At 44.4% G+C, this 21,135-nt stretch overlaps 2 protein-coding genes across 4 annotated transcripts; one reads left to right on the forward strand and one right to left on the reverse strand.

Annotated features, from left to right (window-relative positions):
* The first annotated feature begins 1,177 nt into the window (after positions 1-1,177).
* LOC147798369 (uncharacterized) lies at positions 1,178-3,791 on the forward strand. Its single transcript, XM_087139623.1, has one exon. It carries the CDS (start codon positions 1,432-1,434, stop codon positions 2,545-2,547), a length of 1,116 nt encoding a protein of 371 aa, XP_086995749.1. The 5' UTR covers positions 1,178-1,431; the 3' UTR covers positions 2,548-3,791.
* Positions 3,792-3,888: 97 nt separating this feature from the next.
* LOC147798370 (uncharacterized) lies at positions 3,889-20,486 on the reverse strand. Of its 3 annotated transcripts, none has more exons than XM_087139621.1 (7): positions 14,919-20,486; positions 11,358-11,555; positions 9,956-10,420; positions 9,098-9,568; positions 8,137-8,331; positions 6,032-6,493; positions 3,889-4,794 (listed from the first exon to the last, which is right to left on the reverse strand). In XM_087139621.1, the coding sequence occupies exons 1-7, from the start codon at positions 15,055-15,057 to the stop codon at positions 4,472-4,474; spliced, it is 2,253 nt and encodes a 750-aa protein (XP_086995747.1). In that variant the 5' UTR covers positions 15,058-20,486; the 3' UTR covers positions 3,889-4,471. The 3 variants fall into 3 exon arrangements, with proteins under 3 accessions (XP_086995747.1, XP_086995746.1, XP_086995748.1); XM_087139620.1 differs by having other exon boundaries at positions 8,137-8,334; positions 14,919-20,485; XM_087139622.1 differs by lacking the exon at positions 14,919-20,486 and adding an exon at positions 13,655-14,834 and having other exon boundaries at positions 8,137-8,334.
* Between the last annotated feature and the right edge of the window lie 649 nt (positions 20,487-21,135).

Genomic DNA, 21,135 nt, shown 5'->3' on the forward strand with positions numbered 1-21,135 from the left:
AATTTAATTTCAAGTTCAAATTTACTGTGTCCACATAATACAAGAAATTGTGTTCCATCCACCAATTCACTCACTAAAATCTTACATTAAAGCCAAGAACAAAAACCCTAAGAAATTTATATAACAAAGTACAGGTAACATTAATTAATTGCAAGAGATAATTCTCTTAATTTACAAATTAAAACGAAATGTGTATGTCTAATATGTTAACCATGCACGTGGTTGAGTTCGGACTTTACAGTTCAAACACAGGGGTCATCCCTCCCGGAGCATTAATACATGTATATAGCAGAGCAAGGCAATTTAGAGTTATTTATTTGTCTTTCTTCAAAAAGCGTGTTACAACTTACAAGCCCCAGAATGAAGCGCCCCCCCCCAAAAAAAAGGGTTCTGGCATCTGCTCATGCCGGACATTATTTGTTTATGATTCGCCAGGACCGTGAAATAGAGTCAAGTGTTTTCAACCCCATCAGGATAGCTGCACAGGGTCTCTGTTTTCTGAGTTGTTGTACCGTAGTATGCATGTCATGCATGACGGAAGGACACAAACCAGGCCTGAGCCGGCCCTATGATCGTGCTGGGCCGTGGTGATAAGCATGACATTAATGTGTGCGGCTAGCAACTCAAATTGAAAGACAGAACACTTCCACAGTCTCAGAGAAAAGAATTCAGTTTCCCTAAAAGGACTTTTTCAGTGTTCCTACTGACACACTTTTGGATCCAACCCAACCTGAAAACGGGTTGTCGAGGAAATATGAGGCCGGGCTATGTCTTAGTTCATGTCCAGAAAAAGGGCTTCCAAAGGTATGGTTACGCCTATTGTCAGCTGGACACCCCCCCCCCGTGGCGACACACCTGAACCCGACTCTCGACAGCTGATGCAGCCATAGCTGCCAGGATCCTCATTATACCCAAGCAGTGGCGTGACAGCAGGGGCCCCTGGTCAGGGCCCGGCCGGTGGAGGTCGGCATGCTTAGTCCCGGTTCCCCAACCCCTCGCCCATTTGAAATTTTGAAATGAGTACACAAAATACAGAAGCCACAATTTATCGCCGTAGCCCTCCATACACAAGGTGTACACTTCTCTGCCCCACCCCCTGCAATTCACCCTAATTGCGTACCAGCCGCTGTCACCCTACACTTTAAATCAGAATGGTGCTGGAAAAAAATATAATGGTATTGCCTCAAGACGAGATGTTTGTTTTGCAAGCCTAGGACTGGCCATCAACACAATCGTGCCAAGAATTCTTTTCAAGACAGACAGACAGCTTGCTTCAGGAATCACACCCGTCTGTCCTTGAGATCGTAATTGAGTACTTGCAATCCAAGTCTTCCCCTTGCTCTTTCCGATCAGAAAAGTCGGTCATGCTTGATGTAACTCCATTTGCCACCATTATTGTTATCACGTACGTTGTATCGTTGGTCCTATAAGATGGCCAGGCAGTGCAGACAGTCTTTTCGGATTCACCTGGTTGAGCTGTCTTTGGTGGTATGTTTAACTTGGCTCGTGTTTATTTACTACCGACCGTGTCCAACGACGGTGGAGCCCCCAAAGAAAAGTCCCGTGCGCATTGGGCCGGCTGGGGTGGTTCACGGCGGTCTCAGCACCGCGCCGCACGGCGAGAACATTCTGTGCATTTTCTCCGGCCGCTGGTCATTCCTGCGTGTGAGTTTCCCATACCTGTATCGCGATCTGAGGAGACACGGCGGTGTATTGGACAAAGTGTACTACATTATGATGCAGTACGATGACCAGACGAATGACAATCTACATGACTTGGTCCGTGCGGCCAATGCCTTGTTGAAAGAGGAAGTGTTTCAGTTTCGCTACCTCAACAGTCTCGAGGACAAACGAAACCGCCACCCCGGAGCGTTTGCAGAGTTTTACTACATCATTTTTGACGAGCTCGCCCGGCATCCTCTCAACAAATACTTCAAGATGGATGATGACATCGTGTACATCCACCCAGGAACCTTCCGGAGCATGATTGAGCAACAAGATCCCGATCGATGCTTTATTCACTTCGGCAACATTGTCTCCAACTGGCGCTGTAATTTCATCCACCAAGAGCTTGGAATCTTCGACCGGGAGGTCAACCCAAAGAACCTCCGCTTTGGGTTTTCCCCGCATGCAGAGTGCGGCTGGAAGTCACCCGAATGCGCCTCGCTCGCTCTCAGAGCTTTTTTACACAATTACCGCCGAGGCTCGCTGGACAGGTACCTCTTCCCTGGGTTAAAGCTCACGCCGGACCGATCTCGGTTCAGTATCAACTTCATGCTGATGGACATATCCTTGATCGACTTGAAGCGTCTGCTAGAGCTGGGACCAATCGGTGACGATGAAAAGTGGTGGACCCAGCTGTACTCTGCTAACGTCCCGAACCCAAACTGCATAGTTGGATCGGCATTTGTGGTGCACTTCTCCTACTACACAACTTTTGTCGATATGATGAAACTGGATCTCTTGGCCGAGTTTGAGGCCATTGTGCGCAACGAATTTAACGATGTACTTCCCGAACGGCTAAATGCCGTTCTGAAGTTCAGTTGACGTAACTTTGCTTTCAAAGAAGCGGCGTTGCCCGGTGATGCGATCACGGGGAATGGAAAAATCACGGTGGGGAGAAAACATGCCCACGCCTTTTCTTATCGTTATTTCTATCTTACTATCAAATTCTTTCAACAGAGTTGATGGGGGATTTTTAGGGGGGGTGGGGGGCGTAGTGCGTGCCCCACGGGCTCCCGGCTATGACATTGGTTCTAAGCTAAGGCTATTGCGGTCTGTATTGTCAACTTACATGTATTTCCATTTCATTTACATCTGATTTCGATCATAGTTAAACTGATATAGTAGAGTGTAACTGCCCAATCTTTGAGTGTCAGCTGAAACCTGAAGGGTTTAGTGTTGTGTTTTCAAGGAGGTACGCAGGTATCTCAATGTTTCTTCAGAGTTTATAGTAACAAACTTTGCTGCTTTCCTGATGAAATTTATCCTTTAAGTATAATGGCTTAAAAACGGTCTGTTGCAGGGATTTGCCTGATGTGTCGATTGTGAGGAAGCTGGAACTTGGCTAAATGACTGTTATTGTTTGTATGTAGAACTTTCAGTGTTGAAATGGAAAGCATAACTCGATGAGGATAGGATTTACCCCTGTTGTAGGGTTAGGTTTAGAAACACGAACAAATGAAGTGAATGATGATACATAAGCTCATATGATTCAACATTTTTGTGTTGAATGTCCGATAAAAAAATCTTTGTAGAATTAAATTAAGAAAAAGAAATTGCGAAAGGTGTTTGCAATTCCCACGTCCCGGTAACTTAAAAGGTACTGTCCATCATATGTCATTTATGCATGAGACCTACGTTCCTTTGATGCAACAAAATTACTCAAAATCTTAAAAGAAGACTGTCGACGGATGAAGTTTCCGTTCTATGAATACTGTACATTCCGGGAAAATTGAATATTCTAGTATTTGGATTTCAGAAGTTCCAAAGTCATGTTTTGAAATGCACCTGAATGAGAAACGTTTTCAAGTTCATGTCGAACACAGCTACGCGATGAACTTATGAATTTAAAGTGCCTTTCCATTATGTACGTTTTTGGCTGCGCTGCGTATGTGATGCGTTCGGGCGTTTCACCGTTCCATGGGCACAAATTGCGTTCGGTCGTCAAAATCGCCCCTGGCCGGGAGCGATTCAAATGGACACGCAACGTTTGGCGCAGGTGTTGACGTGCATATGGAAAGTGGCCTTAAAAGGCTAAGGCCTTTGTCTAAAATGTCAGATGGTTTTCTTATATTCAACGAGAGTATAAATGTGTACCTAAAAATTTCTCGCACGGACCTTTGAAACCCCAACACCTCCATGACAAATTCCTAATAAGGCCACTGCTTGCGGTAATTACCTTTATTTCACACAAGAGACTGTAAGTGAATCCACTTGCAGAGTGACAGAACGTTAGAAGAAAGTTGCTAACACTGCATTGTGGGACGCATAAACAAAAGTGTAGGCTTAAATATACCTTTTGTAAAGTTCTGTTGTCTGAAAAGTGAGCAATTAACCTCCAAGTTGCGGTGTTTTTTATCGTTGCATTGAGCCTAGGTTTATAATTAGTTGTAGGTTAGAACTGTCACCGTCACGTGTAGATAATAAAGAGACTGGGATACAATTTTCACTTTTTACACGAAGCAAACAAATTGTAAGAGTATTTAAGTGGCTACATTGTATTCAAATAAAAAGAAGTTAAAGCATCATTATATCGTGTATCGTATCACTTCAACAACTATTTTTTCTTCACTGAAGACTATATAATAGCAGTAAATTGAGTTTACAGTTAAGTTTATACGTGAGGCAGAAAGCCCACGACATAGTTATGGATACATGGCATTTTGTCTGAAATTCTACAGTGGTCACGCTACATGTAACCATAGCCATTTAACTGAAATAACCAAGGTCAACAGCTCAAGGTACTTGTTTAGCCGCTGTTATCACGACAGATCGCCCCTGCATCTTGCTTGTGGATACAAGTGGGTCTCTCCCAGCAACGCGACAGGCATTCAGGCAGATGATTCTCGGTGCCTTTACACGCCAAGCCGGTCATGTGGACTGGACCTTCCCCCTCACCAAAGTAGGCGCCCAGCTTGGCCTCCTTGGCCCCAGTGAACCCCAGCTGCCGACAGACGACCTGGACGTCATCCATGTCCCAGTCACGGTCACAGATTGTTCCCCAGGTGTCGTCAAGGTAGATCTCTACGCGTCCACTCCAGGGATTGGTACCACCGACCAATCGAACGTTGCCTATGTGAGAAATTTAGAAGGTATTTCAGAAGAGCAACAGCCTTTCTTTTTAGGGAGATTTTTTTCAAACATTTTGAATAGTTGCTTTTGATGTTGTTGTTGTTGTTTCAATCTGGTTGTTGTCAGAAGAAATCAATCTACTAAAGACTGAATCCGCGCCATATTTCCCGTGTCTAACGACCGTTTGCGGATACACAACGTGGTGTACAAGGAACATGAGGAAAAAGGGCCACTATAAAATTGCCAGGAGTTAAGACTGTCTTCTAATGGATTGAATCTATTTGAAAAGCACTTTCCAAGTATAGTACCACAGTAATAAAGGCTTTATCTCTGAACTGAAGAAAAGCCAAATGTTAATGTAGGGAAGCGTGTTTTAGGGGACACCATGGTTTATTTGGCACGTCACCAAGCCCGTTAAAAATTCCCGCGAAGGAAGTGCGGTGGGCGTGCGAGTAATAACTGTAATCCTTTCCAGTGTGGGCACCACAGAGTGAGTATCTTGGGATTAATCTATTAATATGAAAACTAGCTTCTTGCATTGTAATAGCTGATTTGCTGTCTCTTCACCCTCGCAATCTATGATTCCATAGTGTGCGACCCGACTTGATGATTATTGGGGTCTTAGCAGAATGCGGAATGAGTGATTTTGGAGTGAAAATTCACCGTCTTGAATGTAAAAGTTTCACGTGAAGCGTATATGTGATATTGTCGTGTTCGCTCTACATTGTACTTCAGCTGTTTGTTTGTGTGGCAACTTGTATGATTTATACTATAGGGTTTCGATCTTTACTCCACACACTGTTCATTATTAGGTGCTGTCTGGAAGGCCAAGTCCACGGTTGTACACCGGCCTGGCATTCGGGGAATTTGAGGAAATTGGGAAATTGAGAATTTGAGTGATCGGAATTTGAAGAATCCGTGGAATATGGAATTTTCATGTAAATATAATAAAGAATAAAAGATTTAAATCGTAATTAACTGTGATCAAATCTAGATATTTCAACCCTCAAAAGTTGACATGTAAATAAAATTCTGTATATTTTGAGACAGTTACATTTGGACTCTTTCTGCCCATTTTCCTTTGCCTTGGCGTCCTTAAACTAATAATTTAAGCGGCACTCCTTAATAGATGGCCTGTCATTACATTAACTTTGGTTCGTTCACTGGCCTTTTATAAATAACGAAGATGGAGTGACAGAGCACTGGTCGAAAATTTGTAAAGACCGAATAAACTAACCTCTGAAGTCCTCCAAGGGAGTGCATCCAACCAGCACGTCTTCAGAGAGTCTCGCCTCAAGGAGAAACTGGAGGTACTTGTTAAGTTCCGGGTTTTTGCCCTTACTAAATTTGGCACAGAGATACCGCGCCTTGCCGCTGATCAGATCCTTCATGTCAACTTGGTACCTGATGTTCGCAATGACGAAGTTTGTCGAGGTATGTCCTCGCATCATCAGGCTCTGAGACTGCTGGTCTTCCGTCAGGACGTTGTCCACCAGGGTGCCTAGCAGCTTAACGGACCCGTCCTCGTGACTACTCAACCACATTGCTGTCTGCCAAAGGCCACGCCCAACGATGCTTGTGGTCTCGTTGGTGTTTGCGTAGGTTACTTTCAGGTTGACGGTGAGAAAGTTTTCTTCTCTGCCTGCCTGAGAGGATAGATCCCCAGAAAGCATTGGTGTCACACTGGTCACGGTTATATCTAGTGTACAAAAGGAGATTCACGATAAGTTCATTGTATAAAATTAATCATCATCTACGTCGAGGCGGACAAAGTAGGGCACGCTCCCCACCAAAAAGAGCATTTTTTTTTAATAATGAGATATTACTTTTTTTACTTCATTTCTTATTCTACAAAAGCCCCAATATACACAACCGGATATACCTCATGGAAGCATTGGCGTAACATTTTCTCCGGGCACTATCTACAGAGTAGAGGGGAACGCATGTATTAATTAGTTCCTGATTAATCAATACTATGCACGTCAGGACGAACGGCATTACTGAACAACGATAAAAATTGACAATTTATTGGTCTGGTTTGATTGCTGCGCGGTGAGTCTCCAGACAGCATTGGTGTCACACCGTTAACTGTAACATCTAAAGTGCCACAGGATTTAATAATTAACCAATCTCGCATAATCGCTACAAGGGCGGATCGGGGGGAGGCTATGCCCCCTTCCAAAAAGAGCTTTTTTAATATGGTTTTCGAATCATTCGCCCCCCCTCAAAAAAGCAAGTTTTGCTTCTAAAAATTTGGTTCTGGATTGGTACTCTCAAATTCACACAAGCGGGGAAATTGAACGGTTGAATTTCGTCATCATACGATTTCGATTGTTTTCCAATCGAATTCATAATCGATTGAACAAAGATTTTAATCCTTGCATGACATACAAGATCATCAGGCCAGACAATTCCCGTCGAACTAACGAAATCAATTGGACGAATGCCGGAAAAGATCATTGATCATTTAGAACGACAATGACTACATTCGTCGTAGAATTTGTGTGTTCTAGTCTTCTTGGGATGAATTTGAATTCAACCGAATATGAAGTTGACCAAAACAACCTGAAAATGTGCTTTTTGCAGGGAGATATGGTTTAAGGAAAGTGTTAAACAAAGTAAAACTAGTGCAAATTGTCCAACTTACTTGCAACGTTTAACTTACTTTAAATGAGCTTTTACAAACGCAATTGGTCAGAGCATGTGATTCGCATCCGATCCGACTACCTACTGCTATTAACAAACAAGGCCTTAACAAAGAAATGCCCATGTTCGGAACGTAGACAAAACATATTATGGTATGACCTGACCGACAACGTGTTGAAATGAACTTTTGTCCTTAAACAACAGAAACGTCAAGGATAAAAGTTTGGATAGTAATAAACCTTTCAAAACTGATCTGTGCCAAGGAAAGAATCTTAACGAAAAGAAAAAAAATACCCTCTTGAGATTCGAACCAAGACATCCACAATACTTAATTCTTTTCCTTACTCACTACACTACGCAAGCCCAGCTCAACCACACTCTGTCATCCACAAAACGACGTTTAATCTTCTACGTTTTTATAATACCATAATCTATAATACCATATAATACCATAATCTACTTCGGTTCTGTACCGAAAAGGGTATTGTTGTATAAAAGCGTCGTTTGTTAGCAGCGAATATAGTCAGACCAGGTATAAAGTAATTGTGGCCAAACAGACAAATCACACATTAAGAAAATGGCTCTTCTTTGGCGACAAAGAATTATTGGCTACATTGCCTTCAACGCCTTGAACAATTTGATGGTAAAAGTGATACACTGAGGTCTAAAAGTGGCAGGATAAGTGGTAGAACTTACCATATTGGCATACTCTGCAGCACTTGCCAGGAAGAGAAATTGGATTGCTGCATGTCAGTGGTAGACACGAGTAAAAGGAGCAGCGCAAAACAGAGTTGTCGCACGTGCAAGACGAACAAACGGTGTGCGAGAAGGTTTCCCCGTGAAGATGCCACTGGCCGGTATTGTCTCTACAAGGCAACTTCGTGGGCGGGGCTACTGTGAGGAAAGAAATTGGAAATTTAACTGTCAATATTAATATGCCCAGTGTATTAATATTAAGCAACTCGAGTTCGGACCTCTAATAACTTGTAGGAAATGTCATTTTTTTCCTATGCTGCTGAGAGCCGGTTCGTACTCGGCGCAAAAGTGAACACAAACGCAAACTTGTGACGTCAGATCAAATTTTCCCGTTTCGAATTCGTAAAAGTTGAACACATTTGACCTTAGTGAAAGGTTGCTGCAGAGTTTTTATGAAGTCAAATTGCTTGGCTTTCGCGTTCATCTAAAGTGTGAACCGGCCTTTAATTCGGAGTATGAAGATGGATGGTTCGCATTATCAGAAACACAAGTTATCTCTAATATCAACCTGATTTATCAAACCCAATGTTTTAACGATTCATTGTAGCCCGTTAACAATTACACCCAATCAAAGATGACTCGTAATAGCTCACACTTCTTCAAAAGTCTTTATTTCGAAACAATTTGTCGACGCCGAGGGAGCATTATGCATGGGATATGGAGACGTCAAGCCGAATATTGAACCTTGCGCAAATTTAGTGTGCTCCCTTCTGAGTTGATTACCCCCTGAAGGATGTTATTCAAAGGCAAATAAACTCAGGATGTGGAACAATCAATTTGCGCAAGGTTCAAGATTGCGCTCAAAAGGGAGTTGGGTAAGATGAGGTTTATGCATTGTACCTGGATTCAAGGCCAAAGCATTGTTGAAATTTGAAATTTGGAAGAGATCGAAAACGCCAACCTCTGCAACCCTCCAGGGGAGTGCATCCAATCAACACATTTTCCGTGGGTCGACCCCTCGCCGCAAAGTGAAACCTCCGGAACGACCTCTGTAGTTCCGGCTTATCCCTCTTGTTGAACTTCACACAGACGTATTGCGCCTCGTCACATGTGAGATCCGACATGTCCACGTAGTACCTGATGTCGCTAAAGAAGAAACTGGTCGATACCGCATCTCGTTCCAGCAGGTCCTGAGACTGATGGTCTTCCGTCAGGACGTTGTCAGCCAGAGTGCCCGGCAGTTCAACGGACCCATCCTCTTGACTGCTCAGCCACATTGCTGTCTGCCAAAGGCCTTGCCTCACTATGCTTGTGGTCTCGTCGGTATTCTCGTACGTCACTTTCAGGTTGACGGTGAGAAAGTTTTCTTCTCTGCCTTCCTGGATGGATCCATCTCCGGACAGCATTGGTGTCACACTGTTCACACTCACATCTATAGGGTGCAAAAGGAAATTCACGATTAGCTAAATACTGATCAACACAATGAGATCGCTCCAACCAAGTCGGACATCTGTTATTGGAGTTTGTGGCCCAGTTCAGATTGTGTAGGTCAGAATGGTCCGTCTACTATACTGCAAACACTGTGGTGTTACATTGACACCCTTGGTATCCAAAGTTAGAAACGCTGGCCTGTTTTGCCTATACGGTCCAGATACTTATGTGGCACAGACTTGTGGTGCAAACGTTTTGGCATAACAGTTGACTTGTTTGTGCCAGAGTCATCGGCAGGTTCAAAGTAACTTTAGGTAACATGGAGTATTTATTGAACAAAGCATTGCTGAAATTCGTGAAGCAATTTGTAAAGAACAAAAACACTAACCTCTACGGTTCTCCAGGAGAGTGCATCCAATCAGCACGTCTTCGGTGGGTCTCGCCTCAAAGTGAAACTCGAGGTATGACTTCTCAAGTTCCGGGTTTTCGCCCTTGCTGAATTTGGCGCAGAGATACTGCGCCTTGCCGCTGGTCAGATCAGTCATGTCTACTGGGTACCTGATGTTCTCGATGAGGAAGTTTGTCGAGGTACGTCCTCGTTTCAGCAGGCTCTGGGACTGCTGGCCTTCCATCAGGACGTTGTCCACCTGGGTGCCTGGCAGCTTGACGGACCCGTCCTCTTGACTACTTAGCCACATTGCTGTCTGCCAAAGGCCTTGTCCCACTATGTTCGTGGTCTCGTTGGTGTTTGCGTAGGTTACTTTCAGGTTGACGGTGAGAAAGTTTTCTTCTCTGCCTGCCTGAGCGGATAGATCCCCAGAAAGCATTGGTGTCACACTGGTCACGGTTATATCTAGTGTACAAAAGGAGATTCACGATAAGTTCATTGTATAGGCGGACCAAGTAGGGCACCCTCCCCACCAAAAAAGAGCATTTTTTAATGAGATATTACTTGTTTTATTTCATTTCTTATTCTGCAAAAGCCCCAATATACACAACCGGATATACCTCATGGAAGCATTGGCGTAACATTACTTCCAGGCACTATCTACAGAGTAGAGGAGAACGCATGTATTAATTAGTTCCTGATTAATCAATACTATACACGTCAGGACGAACGGCATTACTGAACAGCGATAAAAATTGACAATTTATTGGTCTGGTTTGATTGCTGCGCGGTGAGTCTTGGAATCTGAACTCGCGTTTGACGCCAACAGATTCTCATTTTCAAAAGTGGTTACTTTTCCAAAGAGAAAAAAAGTTGAGAGTGATCCAGAGAGAGTTCCACTTAAAAAAACTCTTGAAGAGATTGGCCTGGGTTACAAGGCTCCCAGACACAGCATTTCCCCTGCTTATTGATTCCAGAGAAACTTGAGAGACAGTTATCTCGCCTGGAATGCACCACTTCCGAGAGGAAAGTTAGTATAAGGGGTTTGACAATGGGTTCGAACAACACACTCACCACCACAACCGCCACGCTTCGCAAAAGTTGACTTTCCCCTGAAATTTGTTCATTCGATCCGATTACCCTACACCATAAAAACCAGGGTAAGGAAGAGTATTAAGGACATGACTGAAAAAAATCGGCCCATCATTTTGTCAGGGGGATCACTTTTCGCCTGGGTGGATTATACTTACTTTTTCGTAATTTCGTCAATAATCCGCTTCGGCGAAAAATAATCTGCCCGGGCGAAATACTAATTCGCCCGGCCGGGCGAAGTGAGCGACAGAGTCACGTCCTCAATACGCTTCTGTTCTGCTGACACTTATGAGTAAAAGTGACAACTTACTGAATGGGCATTCTTGGCAGCACCGATCAGGAAGATGAACTGGTTTGCTGCATGTTGGTGGGTGACAGGATTCTATGAAGCAAAGCAAAGTAGAATTCTGGCACGTGCAAGACGAACAAGGGGAAGGCGAGTAGGTTTCACCGTGATAAGAAATTCTGCGGTTGTTGTCTATGCACGGTAGTCTTTTCAGCCAGCCCTCTGTCAAAAGAAAGCAAAGTGAAAAAAAAGATGTTTGATTACTTTCCTTGTGCTCATTTGGATAAGTCAGACTGCATTTGATTTGACACTCACGTGACTCTCAACGTTTTCTCGGGCCCAGCCTAACCGACCCGTTGAGCCAGTTGCTTGAGCAGTAGGCCTATCCTACAACGCGACACGAAAACATGGCGGCTTAGACGGATAATGTTGACGACAAATCAGAAAAATCGTTTCATGTTGGGGCACAGTTGGTTCCAGTCAAGTGAATTATGTAAAATAAATACCAGACATGTGTAAGTAGGTGTCGTTTGCTTTTGACAATCAAATTATTACTTCATATTACGCATGCTCGCCTAAACCTATGACGACATTATGCAGGTAAGCGCAAGTGAAAAAAAAATGAACGCACTCGTCGTACAAAGTAAAACGCTAGGCATATTCTCAACGTGTTACCCAACCATGTTGTTCTCCTGATATGAAGGTAAAATTGCCTAATTTTATACAACAGTAATAGAAAATGTTATTTTTACCCATACTTTTTATGGAGGCTAGACCCTTCGGACGTGACGTCACCTTTTAACTTTCGCTAGAGCTTTTTCCTTTTTTGCATTTTTTCGGGGGGTGAAGCTAAACATTTCTAGGGGGGCCTAAATCCCCCTAGCGCCCCCCCTCCATGCCTTTCCCAGTGTAATATCTTTTTGCCTCACATGCGATTCACACGGGACCCAGAGTTGGGCAAAAGCAATTTTACAGTGTACAGCACTTTGAAACTAAACACCATTTACTTCAGATTAAAGAGAAATTTTGCGGTGGTACTATGTATGGTGTACTCTTTACGACAAACGACAAACTCTAGCCTCCATCCAGAACACGCAAATACACGACACGAAGGTTCCCTTGCGCCCCGCCATCGAGTCGCACCGTCGCCTTCTTGCCATTACGTGTGTACACTCGCGTCGCGTCGTGTAGTTACTTCGCCTGGAGGGAGGCTGAAGAGAGAGAAAAATGTTTGCCGAAAATAGTACACCATAACTTTGTGAGAATTCCCTCAGGTGAGTTGCATAGATTCTGAAATTAAGAGCCGTGGGGGTATACATCGTTTGGGACAGTGCGCTCTGTCCTTTCCTTCCTTTCCTTATCGAATGCTGCAAACTTATTGGGTTGTCAGAGGCGTTGCGACCAGGGGTGTGAAGCTGCGGCACCCCCAAATAATTCAATCCAGTCGGCAAACAGAGTTTTCAGTCGGCAAATGAATCCAAGATTGGTACATAGGTCTAAACTGTAAGAAGTTGGCCGTCGGCATTTCTCGTGAAGCAAGAAATGTATAGCGCATCACGGATTTCCATTTTCCAAACTTTCTGAACTCTACACGTCATGAGGTTGGTGAACAAGTAACAAGTGGGCAAATTGACTTTGCTGGTTGTGCAAGTCATTCTTGTATTGAAATGTTATGTCAATGAAAGTATTTTTAAGATTTGAAAAACTACCGTACCACTTCTTCTCCAACTTCCAGTGAAATCTTGTTTGCGCTGTTGCAACCATGTGGCGTAACTACAAGGGTTACGTGCCCTCCAGTCGATGCACGTTAACCCCCCCCCGACGGCCCCTCCCCCATTTGAAATTTGTGAATAAACTCCGTTGAGTTTATATATAGCTATGCAGCTACACCTTGTTTTCTTCGAGGTGCCCCCTTGAAAAATAAGTGAACCCAAGGTGTCCCCCGAACATTTAGCCCTATACGCCACCGGTTGTAACACGTGGGAATATTCTGCATGAAAACACGTCCAGTTGAATATTCAAGAATACTCGATGGCATAACAAAAATCACAACATATAACTAAGAATAGCTCTTCGGTTTGTTTCTTGAACATTCGGGATATGCTCTTCCTACCTCACGTCGGACTTTTGCCTATACCAGTGGCTACAAATACTATATATACAGCTGTCAATCAGTTCAACACAAAAGAATTTTTCGTGATTGTTCAACAAGCAATTTAATATGAAATACTAAATAAAATCGACCTGTTAAACGTAATGGCTCAGATATGAGTGAAAATTTGATGCCAACCAAAAGCTGATAATTCCTGCAAACTTTTTACCGCCCACATGCAGGCAATTAGGATAGCGGTCACGAGGCAGCCATTGTCCGCCTTCCGCCTCGGGAACTCAGACCATCTCGTCACTCACAGTCCCTCATCGATGCATCCGGCGGGGCAGATGTTCACTGTGTCCTCATTGCCAGTCCTTATATGCACAAACGACATGTTGCCCGAGCTATTACAGACTACTACAGACCCAGAAGAAAGTGGATGGCTGACCTTAAATTTTTATTGTAATGCCGCATCGTATCTGAACCACATATGAATCTGAATCTGTGTTCCTCAACAAACTTCACTGAAAAAGAGAAGGTTTATTATAATGTTGTGGTGCCAAAATCTTGACTAGTTTTCATTCAACCAATTAACGAATGCTGCTCACTTTGTACATCCAGGCAGTGTAAGCTATGACATCAAACTAATACTAGAAGGGGCACTTTGATTGAACGTTCCTGAGCCTGAACTTGTCACGTCAAGGATGAACTTTTTACTTTAACATTTTCATGGTGATGGTAAATACTGAGTGAATCCATTCTTTGCGCTGGAAGCACATCACATAAAGGCCAACTGAAATGCATAAATTTAAATACAATTGAAATTTGACGTATAAGAATAGAAGGAAATTGGTTATGTCATTATCCATCTGCACATAAAAGCTAGAATTGGAAAGTGAGGTGACCTTTAACGCCGAGACACAGTCCCTGGGGCTAATTAACAGGCAATGAAGAAAATTTTTCTCGGACCTCGGATCGACCGGGCCAGCCGGTAGTCGAGTAGTTATGACGTCTGCACGAGTGAGCAGGAGGTTGTGGGTTCGAGTCCAAACTGAGTAAGCTTGTGAATTTTTTTACACAAGCTCTCGGACAAGCACTGAGTATGCAATGTTTATAGATATAACCGTCGAGTAAGGGCAAAACCTGTGTTATAATTAAAAAGGAAGAAAATAGTGACTTTCCAATTCATTTGACCGCGAGTCATTCCTGTTTGACTCTAGGCTGTAGCAAGTGATCTTAAGGGAGCTATTTTAAACTAAAATTGCATGAATTTGAAAAGGTCCATCAAGGCTATTTCGCAAAAATAGAATAACAACGAAGGTAAGAGACAACGACCGAAGTTCCTGTGGTCACAATGTTCACACCGAGAACCGTCACGGTGTTTGGATTATGTCTTTTATGCTGAAAACAAACTGACTGGTTGTGAACAAGATGTCGAATAGCTCTGTGGATATCATTATTCTATATACTATGAAGTATCAATCATGACTTACCGTATAGACTGGAACTTGAAATTGAACTTGAATAACTTGACTCGAAGTCTTCATCACCAGACTGGCTCATAGCACTCAGAGAGCATAAAACAACCACAAACACCACCAACCGAACTACGCGGTCCCCAAGGCGCTGCATACTCGGCTATGGAATTCGTCTGAAAATCTGCAAGGAGACTCCAAGTCTTGCTGTTGAAAAATCATGCAAGCTTCCAAAACTTTGAAAGTGCGAGTGTGAGGGGTGTTGTGAGAGTACCTTCGTTCCCTTGGTCTTTAAATAGCCCGGCGCGGTTAACAGCCCGATCATGATTATGAGTCAAGTTGGGTTGACCCAAGAGCTCCCTTGGGTGTCGCAAGGGCCCACGTTCATACGTCGAATGTAATCACGTGACCCCAAAACTCATGACATCAGTAATGCTTATGATATCCCAGGGATTTACCCCACTGTTCGTGGAATCAGAACAATGAAATTGCCATGAAAATAAGCATTCAGAATAGGACTAAGGCAAGATTTGCTTCTTATTGTCAATAGTGACTTTTCTTTGACACTAATGAGTTCCGGGAAACATTAAATATTTGGGCCATACTAGTGATTTCGCGTTCCGTTTTTTGAGGGAAAAAAAGGAAAATACAATTCGCTCGCGAATCAAGACATCTATGTTTCCATGTTTCATAGTGAGTTTTAGTTTTAGTTAATTTTCCCAGACATACAGTGGCGTAACTGTGACTAGGGCTATTATGTCCAGGGGGCACCCGGGGAGGCACACAATTTTTTTCAAGGGGCACCAAAAGACAATGAGGTTGTTCAGGGATTTCAAATGGGGGAAACCTGGGGGCACGGGCATTCGTAGTTACGCCACTGCATTTTAGCAAATCTCGCCAACTGTTTAATTACATCAACACGTGTTCGATTTCATGTACATTAAATATTTACGGTCTGGTTAACAGTGGGGTAGTCTGGCTCCACTCGACGTTTATAAATCGTAGGTCCGGTAGACAGCATGTCCGAAGACGCAATGCAGGATGTATGTGACGTTATGTCTATGTAGGAAGCAGAGCACACTTACCCGCTTGTTTGAAAAGTAACCGTCAAAAGTTATGCTATTAGGTGGCAAGAAATATTTTTTAAAAAGATGTCAAGAAAAATCACGGAAAGGTGTCAGAATCGTGGAAAATCAGAGAACTTGAGAAAAAGATTTATATATCAAAGACGTATCTGAACATTAACAACAGTTTCCTAAAATTCACAAAAAAGGGTTATTTTTAGTTTTCGTTTATAGTAAATTTTTTTTCAAAATTTTAATGTTTTATGGCGATGTGATATGACTTATCACATTTATTGTTTATTATGTCACAGTTTATTGTTCGTTTACCATAAATGTTCCCTATGAACAGAAGTGTTTCCGACAATAAATGTCTTCACTTGAATAATCACACACGTTATTGTCACAATGTTGCTTGTGCTAGTCTGTTTCACTTTTAATATAAACATGACATCAATGGCTATACAAACAATGGCTACATGCGTTGTTTGTCACGCACAAGGGTTTACCCACTGCTAGCAGAGGGAAAGGTTTTCTCTGTTTTCTCCGAATGACGCCATCTACATTCAGAATTCGCATCTTGGCGTCACGGTGAACACAGAGAGAAAAAAAAGCCCTTTTAAGGTTGTTATAATTTAGCTCTGAAGACAAATGACACTATTCGTTCGATTTGGACGCGTCCCTATTTATTTGAACAGATAAAATCAGAGAAAACATGTTTTCCTTACAGGTGCTCTTTAATCATTCAATTAATTAATTAATGTTCTCCCAGATTTCGGCATATGAAATGCACACGTACAAACCGAGTGGAAGGTGGAACGTATGCGTATGCTACGTTCAGGTACGACCAGATGCGATAAAACGTATAAGATCCAGAAAAAGTCGGCGGGTTTCCAACTTGGAATATAGCCAAGTTTCAGTGAATATTAAGTTTCAATAACTTCATTTCGACGAGCTTCATTTCGAAGAAACCTCAGTGACGTTTGACCCTTCGTTGGCGAAGCCAGGCTCCGAGTGGTACAGACAAATAAGACAGCTGTGATAAATATCCCCACTTCAAAAAATCAGGAAAATAACAAGTTTCACGGGTGTCCAAGACACACAGATATCAAAATCAATTTTCAGTGGCTTAAACGATGACGAAGATATTTCTTTCCATGAAAAATCACCCCTCAAAACAGGCTCATCGCAATTTTAAAAAAGGATGCCCACTCCAGCCTCGTATTAATTCATGTTGATGTTATGGGCCATTCCTTTTCATTTCATCATTTTCTCGAGCATGAGCATGCAAAGCTCTATGTTTTTGTGGCCCCCCTCTCCAGCTGTGAAATGCTCACTGGAAAAAGAAAAACGAAGCTGATATGCGAAGATGGTATTTCTGCATCTGGATATCATCATTCTTTTAATTTTTGTACACCCTGACGGCTGCTATCACTACTCAGACGTGTTGCTTACTGGCAATTAACACTTTTGTGAGTGATTCTAGTTCAAAGATAAAAGTAGTAAATATCTAAGACACACTATTGGGGCTATACGGCAGGTGAACGATTCAGCTACTCGATAGAAAGTGCATAATCAAACTTGCCACAAGGAATAACTCAGGACTTGTTTTCGTACGGCTGATAATTACCGAGTGCACTCCTTCCTTGGAACAGTTATTAACGTACCCGGGAATATGTACCCTGCCTCACAGGAGATCAGCTACATCATTAATACGAATGCATATAAAAGCTAGAATTAGAAAAGTGAAATAAGCTATGCTGAGGCACTGTCCCCTTCATTTCGTTTCATATTGGTATCATACAGTGCAGGGGGCCAGTAGGGGCCTTATTCCCTCAGGTACGGGTGCTAGTCAGTCGATCGGATGTGATCGCGTGACTCCAAAACTTATGACTTCATTCATTCTATAATGATGTATCATCGAGGGGCCTTATAACCGACTGTTCGTGGAATTAGAACAATGGAACTGCTCTGATTCCATTCAAAAAAAGAATCATAACGTCAGACCTGCTCCTGATTGTCCGTCGTTTCATGACTTGTCACGAACGGGTGATGTGATAACTTTTTTATTTTGTAAGGCCACAATTTTCGGACTTCCTTTTAAAAACAATCCTTAGTAGTCACAGTTTTAGCATTTAGGCCTATTCAAGTCGAGTTTCTCCAGCGTGTTCTGCAAAACAAAAACAAAACCGAATTCGCGTCCGGTAAACCAGCATGACCCCAGTGACACAAAGCAGGATGCATGGAAATGACGTCACGTCCAGGGAGCCGGGCGCACATGACCATTAGTTTTACAAGTCACCGTGATCAAAAGTCATGCTAAAGTGACACGAACTATTTTTAAAACACATCAAGAGAAATCAAGGAGAGGTGTCAGAATCATTTGGCATGCAGAGAAGACTGATTAATTCCAAAAGGAAAACTTTGCTTTATTGTCTTTTTAAAAATTTTAAGTGCTTAGATGCGACATGTGGCTTATATGAGAACGCATAACATTAATTGACCAATTAGCGATTGCGCCCGCTAAAGTACGTGACATCTTGTCGTGTACAATGTTCCAATGTTGAAAAAATTTGGATTTGTAGAAAGTTACGTTCTTCGAAAATTCCTGGGAATCTAGAAAATACGCTGCGTCAATGAAAATTCATCCACTCTTTAAAACTTCATTCGAATCTAAAAAAAAGTATTAGATCCTTAAAATTTCGTTCTGCTTTTGAAAATCTATTCCAAATTTCTAAAATACGAATGTTTTAAAAATGGCATTCCCTTTAAAACACGTTCAATTAAAGAAAATGCTTTCCATTTATCAAAATATGTTCCAATCTTTTCAACCCTAGTTCTGTTTGGTAATTGGGGAGTACTCCGACCGATATAACTCGGACAGTTCACAAAATTCTTGGTACAGACGCGGCCGGAAATGCCCAAACAAAATACTCCCGAATGGTCTTTTTCTTCTCCCTTTACCACGTTTACTAATTTTATTCACTTTGATCTTTGCAACATTTTTTTTTTATTTTGAGGAATATTAAAGAAAGCATGGTGATGCTAAACTAAATTCCGCCGGCGCGGAACAGGCCCGCCTCTTACTCCCGCCTTTGATCCGTGTGGATCTCGAGGGGTGTCCCGAAGCGCATGATCACCTGCTCCACGAGGGTCTTGGCCACAGTCTCGGCCGTCTGATCCGGAGGGGGAAAGGCCTCCACCCACTTCGTAACATAGTCCACCACTACCATTATGCTGGTGTTTCCGGCCTTGGTTGGGGGCAGGCGTCCGGTAAGGTCAACGGCAATCCGCAGAGATGGCACTTCTGGCACCACTCCTCAGCCTGCCGTCTCATCTCCCTCCAATGCACAGGAGCCTGCCTGAGTCGGGCCACGGTCCGAGCGACTCCGAGGTGTCCAGCAGTTCGGTGGTTGTGGGAAAGAAGTAGAACCTCTGGCACCCTGGCCTGCGGGACGGCGATCTTCCAGGTGGGGGGCCCCGTCGGCCCTTGCCCACTTCACTTGCAAGACCCCTCGGAATAGGCGCAGTGTGTCTCATCTGGACCACCAGCTTTTGACCCCGGCGCCAAGGTCGGAGATGTCCTCCCATTAAGGCCGGTCGCTCCCCGCCACCAGCCACCCCAGCTCTGGGTCGTCCTGCTGCTCCTGAGCTAGCTTTCGCAGGTCCCAGACCTCGGGAAACCCGTCCAAAATCGAGTCATCCTCCTCTCCGTCCATGTCGGCTGTCGCAACCAGGGACTCGTCCTCCGCCTCCGGCGGCCGGCTCCGAGGGGGGTCCAAATCCGCCGGAGAGGCCCGCCCCGTGTAACATTCTTGGTCAACCTCTTGGGAACGCCCGCACTGGCCGCAGGGTATCCGAGAGATGGCGTCGGCGTTGATGTGTTTCCGCCCCGCTCGGTGTTCTATGTCGAACTCGTAGCACCCCCAGCCTCTGCAGCCATCTAGCTATCTGCCCCTCTGGCTCTTTGAAATTAAAGCGCTGCGCTGGCTCTTTAATCTTTGAAATTAAAGAGCCAGCGCAGCGAGCCGTGGTCTGTCCTTAACAAGAAGCGTTTCCCCAACAGGTAGTACTTAAAATAGTGCACGAAGTGCACGACCGCCAGGAGCTCCTTCCGGGTCGTGCAATAGTTCCTCTCCACCTTGGTTAGGACCCGACTCCCATAAGCCACTACCCGCTCTCCATGCTCCCCCTCCTGGGAGAGAACGGCCCCGATCGTGCAGTTGTTGGCATCGGTATCCAAGATGTAGCGCCCCCCTGGGTCCGGATATCGCAACACTGGCGCCGTAGCTAGAGCATCCTGCAGGTGTTCAAGCGCCGTCTGGCAGGCATCGGTCCACACAAACTCCTTCTGGCTCTTGTTGGTCAAAGCATGGAGGGGCCGGGCGATCTCGGCGAAGCGGGCAATAAAACGCCGATAATATGACGCCAGGCCCAGAACACTCCGGACCTGCGTCACGTTTGTCGGCCTTGGCCAACCACGGATCACTGCGACCTTAGCGGGGTCCGTACGCACCCCCTCCGCCTACACCAAGTGGCCCAGGAAGGACACCTCCGTCTTGAAAAAGTCACATCTCTTGGGCGGTCCGGAACCGCCCCAGTACCGTGGCCAGCCTCTGGTAGTGCTCCTTGAAGGTCCGCCCCCAAACTATCACGTCATCCAGGTAGACGACGGCCACTTGCCACTGGAGACCCAGCAGGACGCGCTCCATCAGACACTCGAAGGTGGCCGGAGCGTTACAGAGCCCGAGGGGCATCACGGTAAACTGGTAGAGGCCGCCCTGTGTCCCGAAAGCCGTCTTCTCCTTGTCATCCTCCGCCAGGCGAACCTGCCAGTACCCGCTCACCAAGTCCAGGGAGCTGAACCACCTGGCTCCCTCGAGTGCGTCTAAGTTATCCTCTATCTGAGGGATGGGGTAGGCATCCTTCAGGGTGGCTGCATTGACCCGCCGGTAGTCACGCAGAAGCGGACAGACCCGTCCTTCTTCCGCACCAGGACCACCGGCGACGACCACAGGCTGTGCGACGGTTCGATTACCCCATCCGCCAGCATCTGGTCCACCTGACTCTGGGCCTCCAACCGCTTGTGGATCGGAAGCCGCCGGGGAGGTTGCCGGATGGGTGGCGTCGTCCCTGTGTTGATTGGGTGGTGAACCCAGTCGGTTTGGCCGAGC

This window comes from Acanthaster planci, linkage group LG08, assembly GCF_054643075.1.
Source record: "Acanthaster planci isolate LZ-2023a linkage group LG08, COTS_SCS, whole genome shotgun sequence".
NCBI classification, from domain to species: domain Eukaryota; kingdom Metazoa; phylum Echinodermata; class Asteroidea; order Valvatida; family Acanthasteridae; genus Acanthaster; species Acanthaster planci.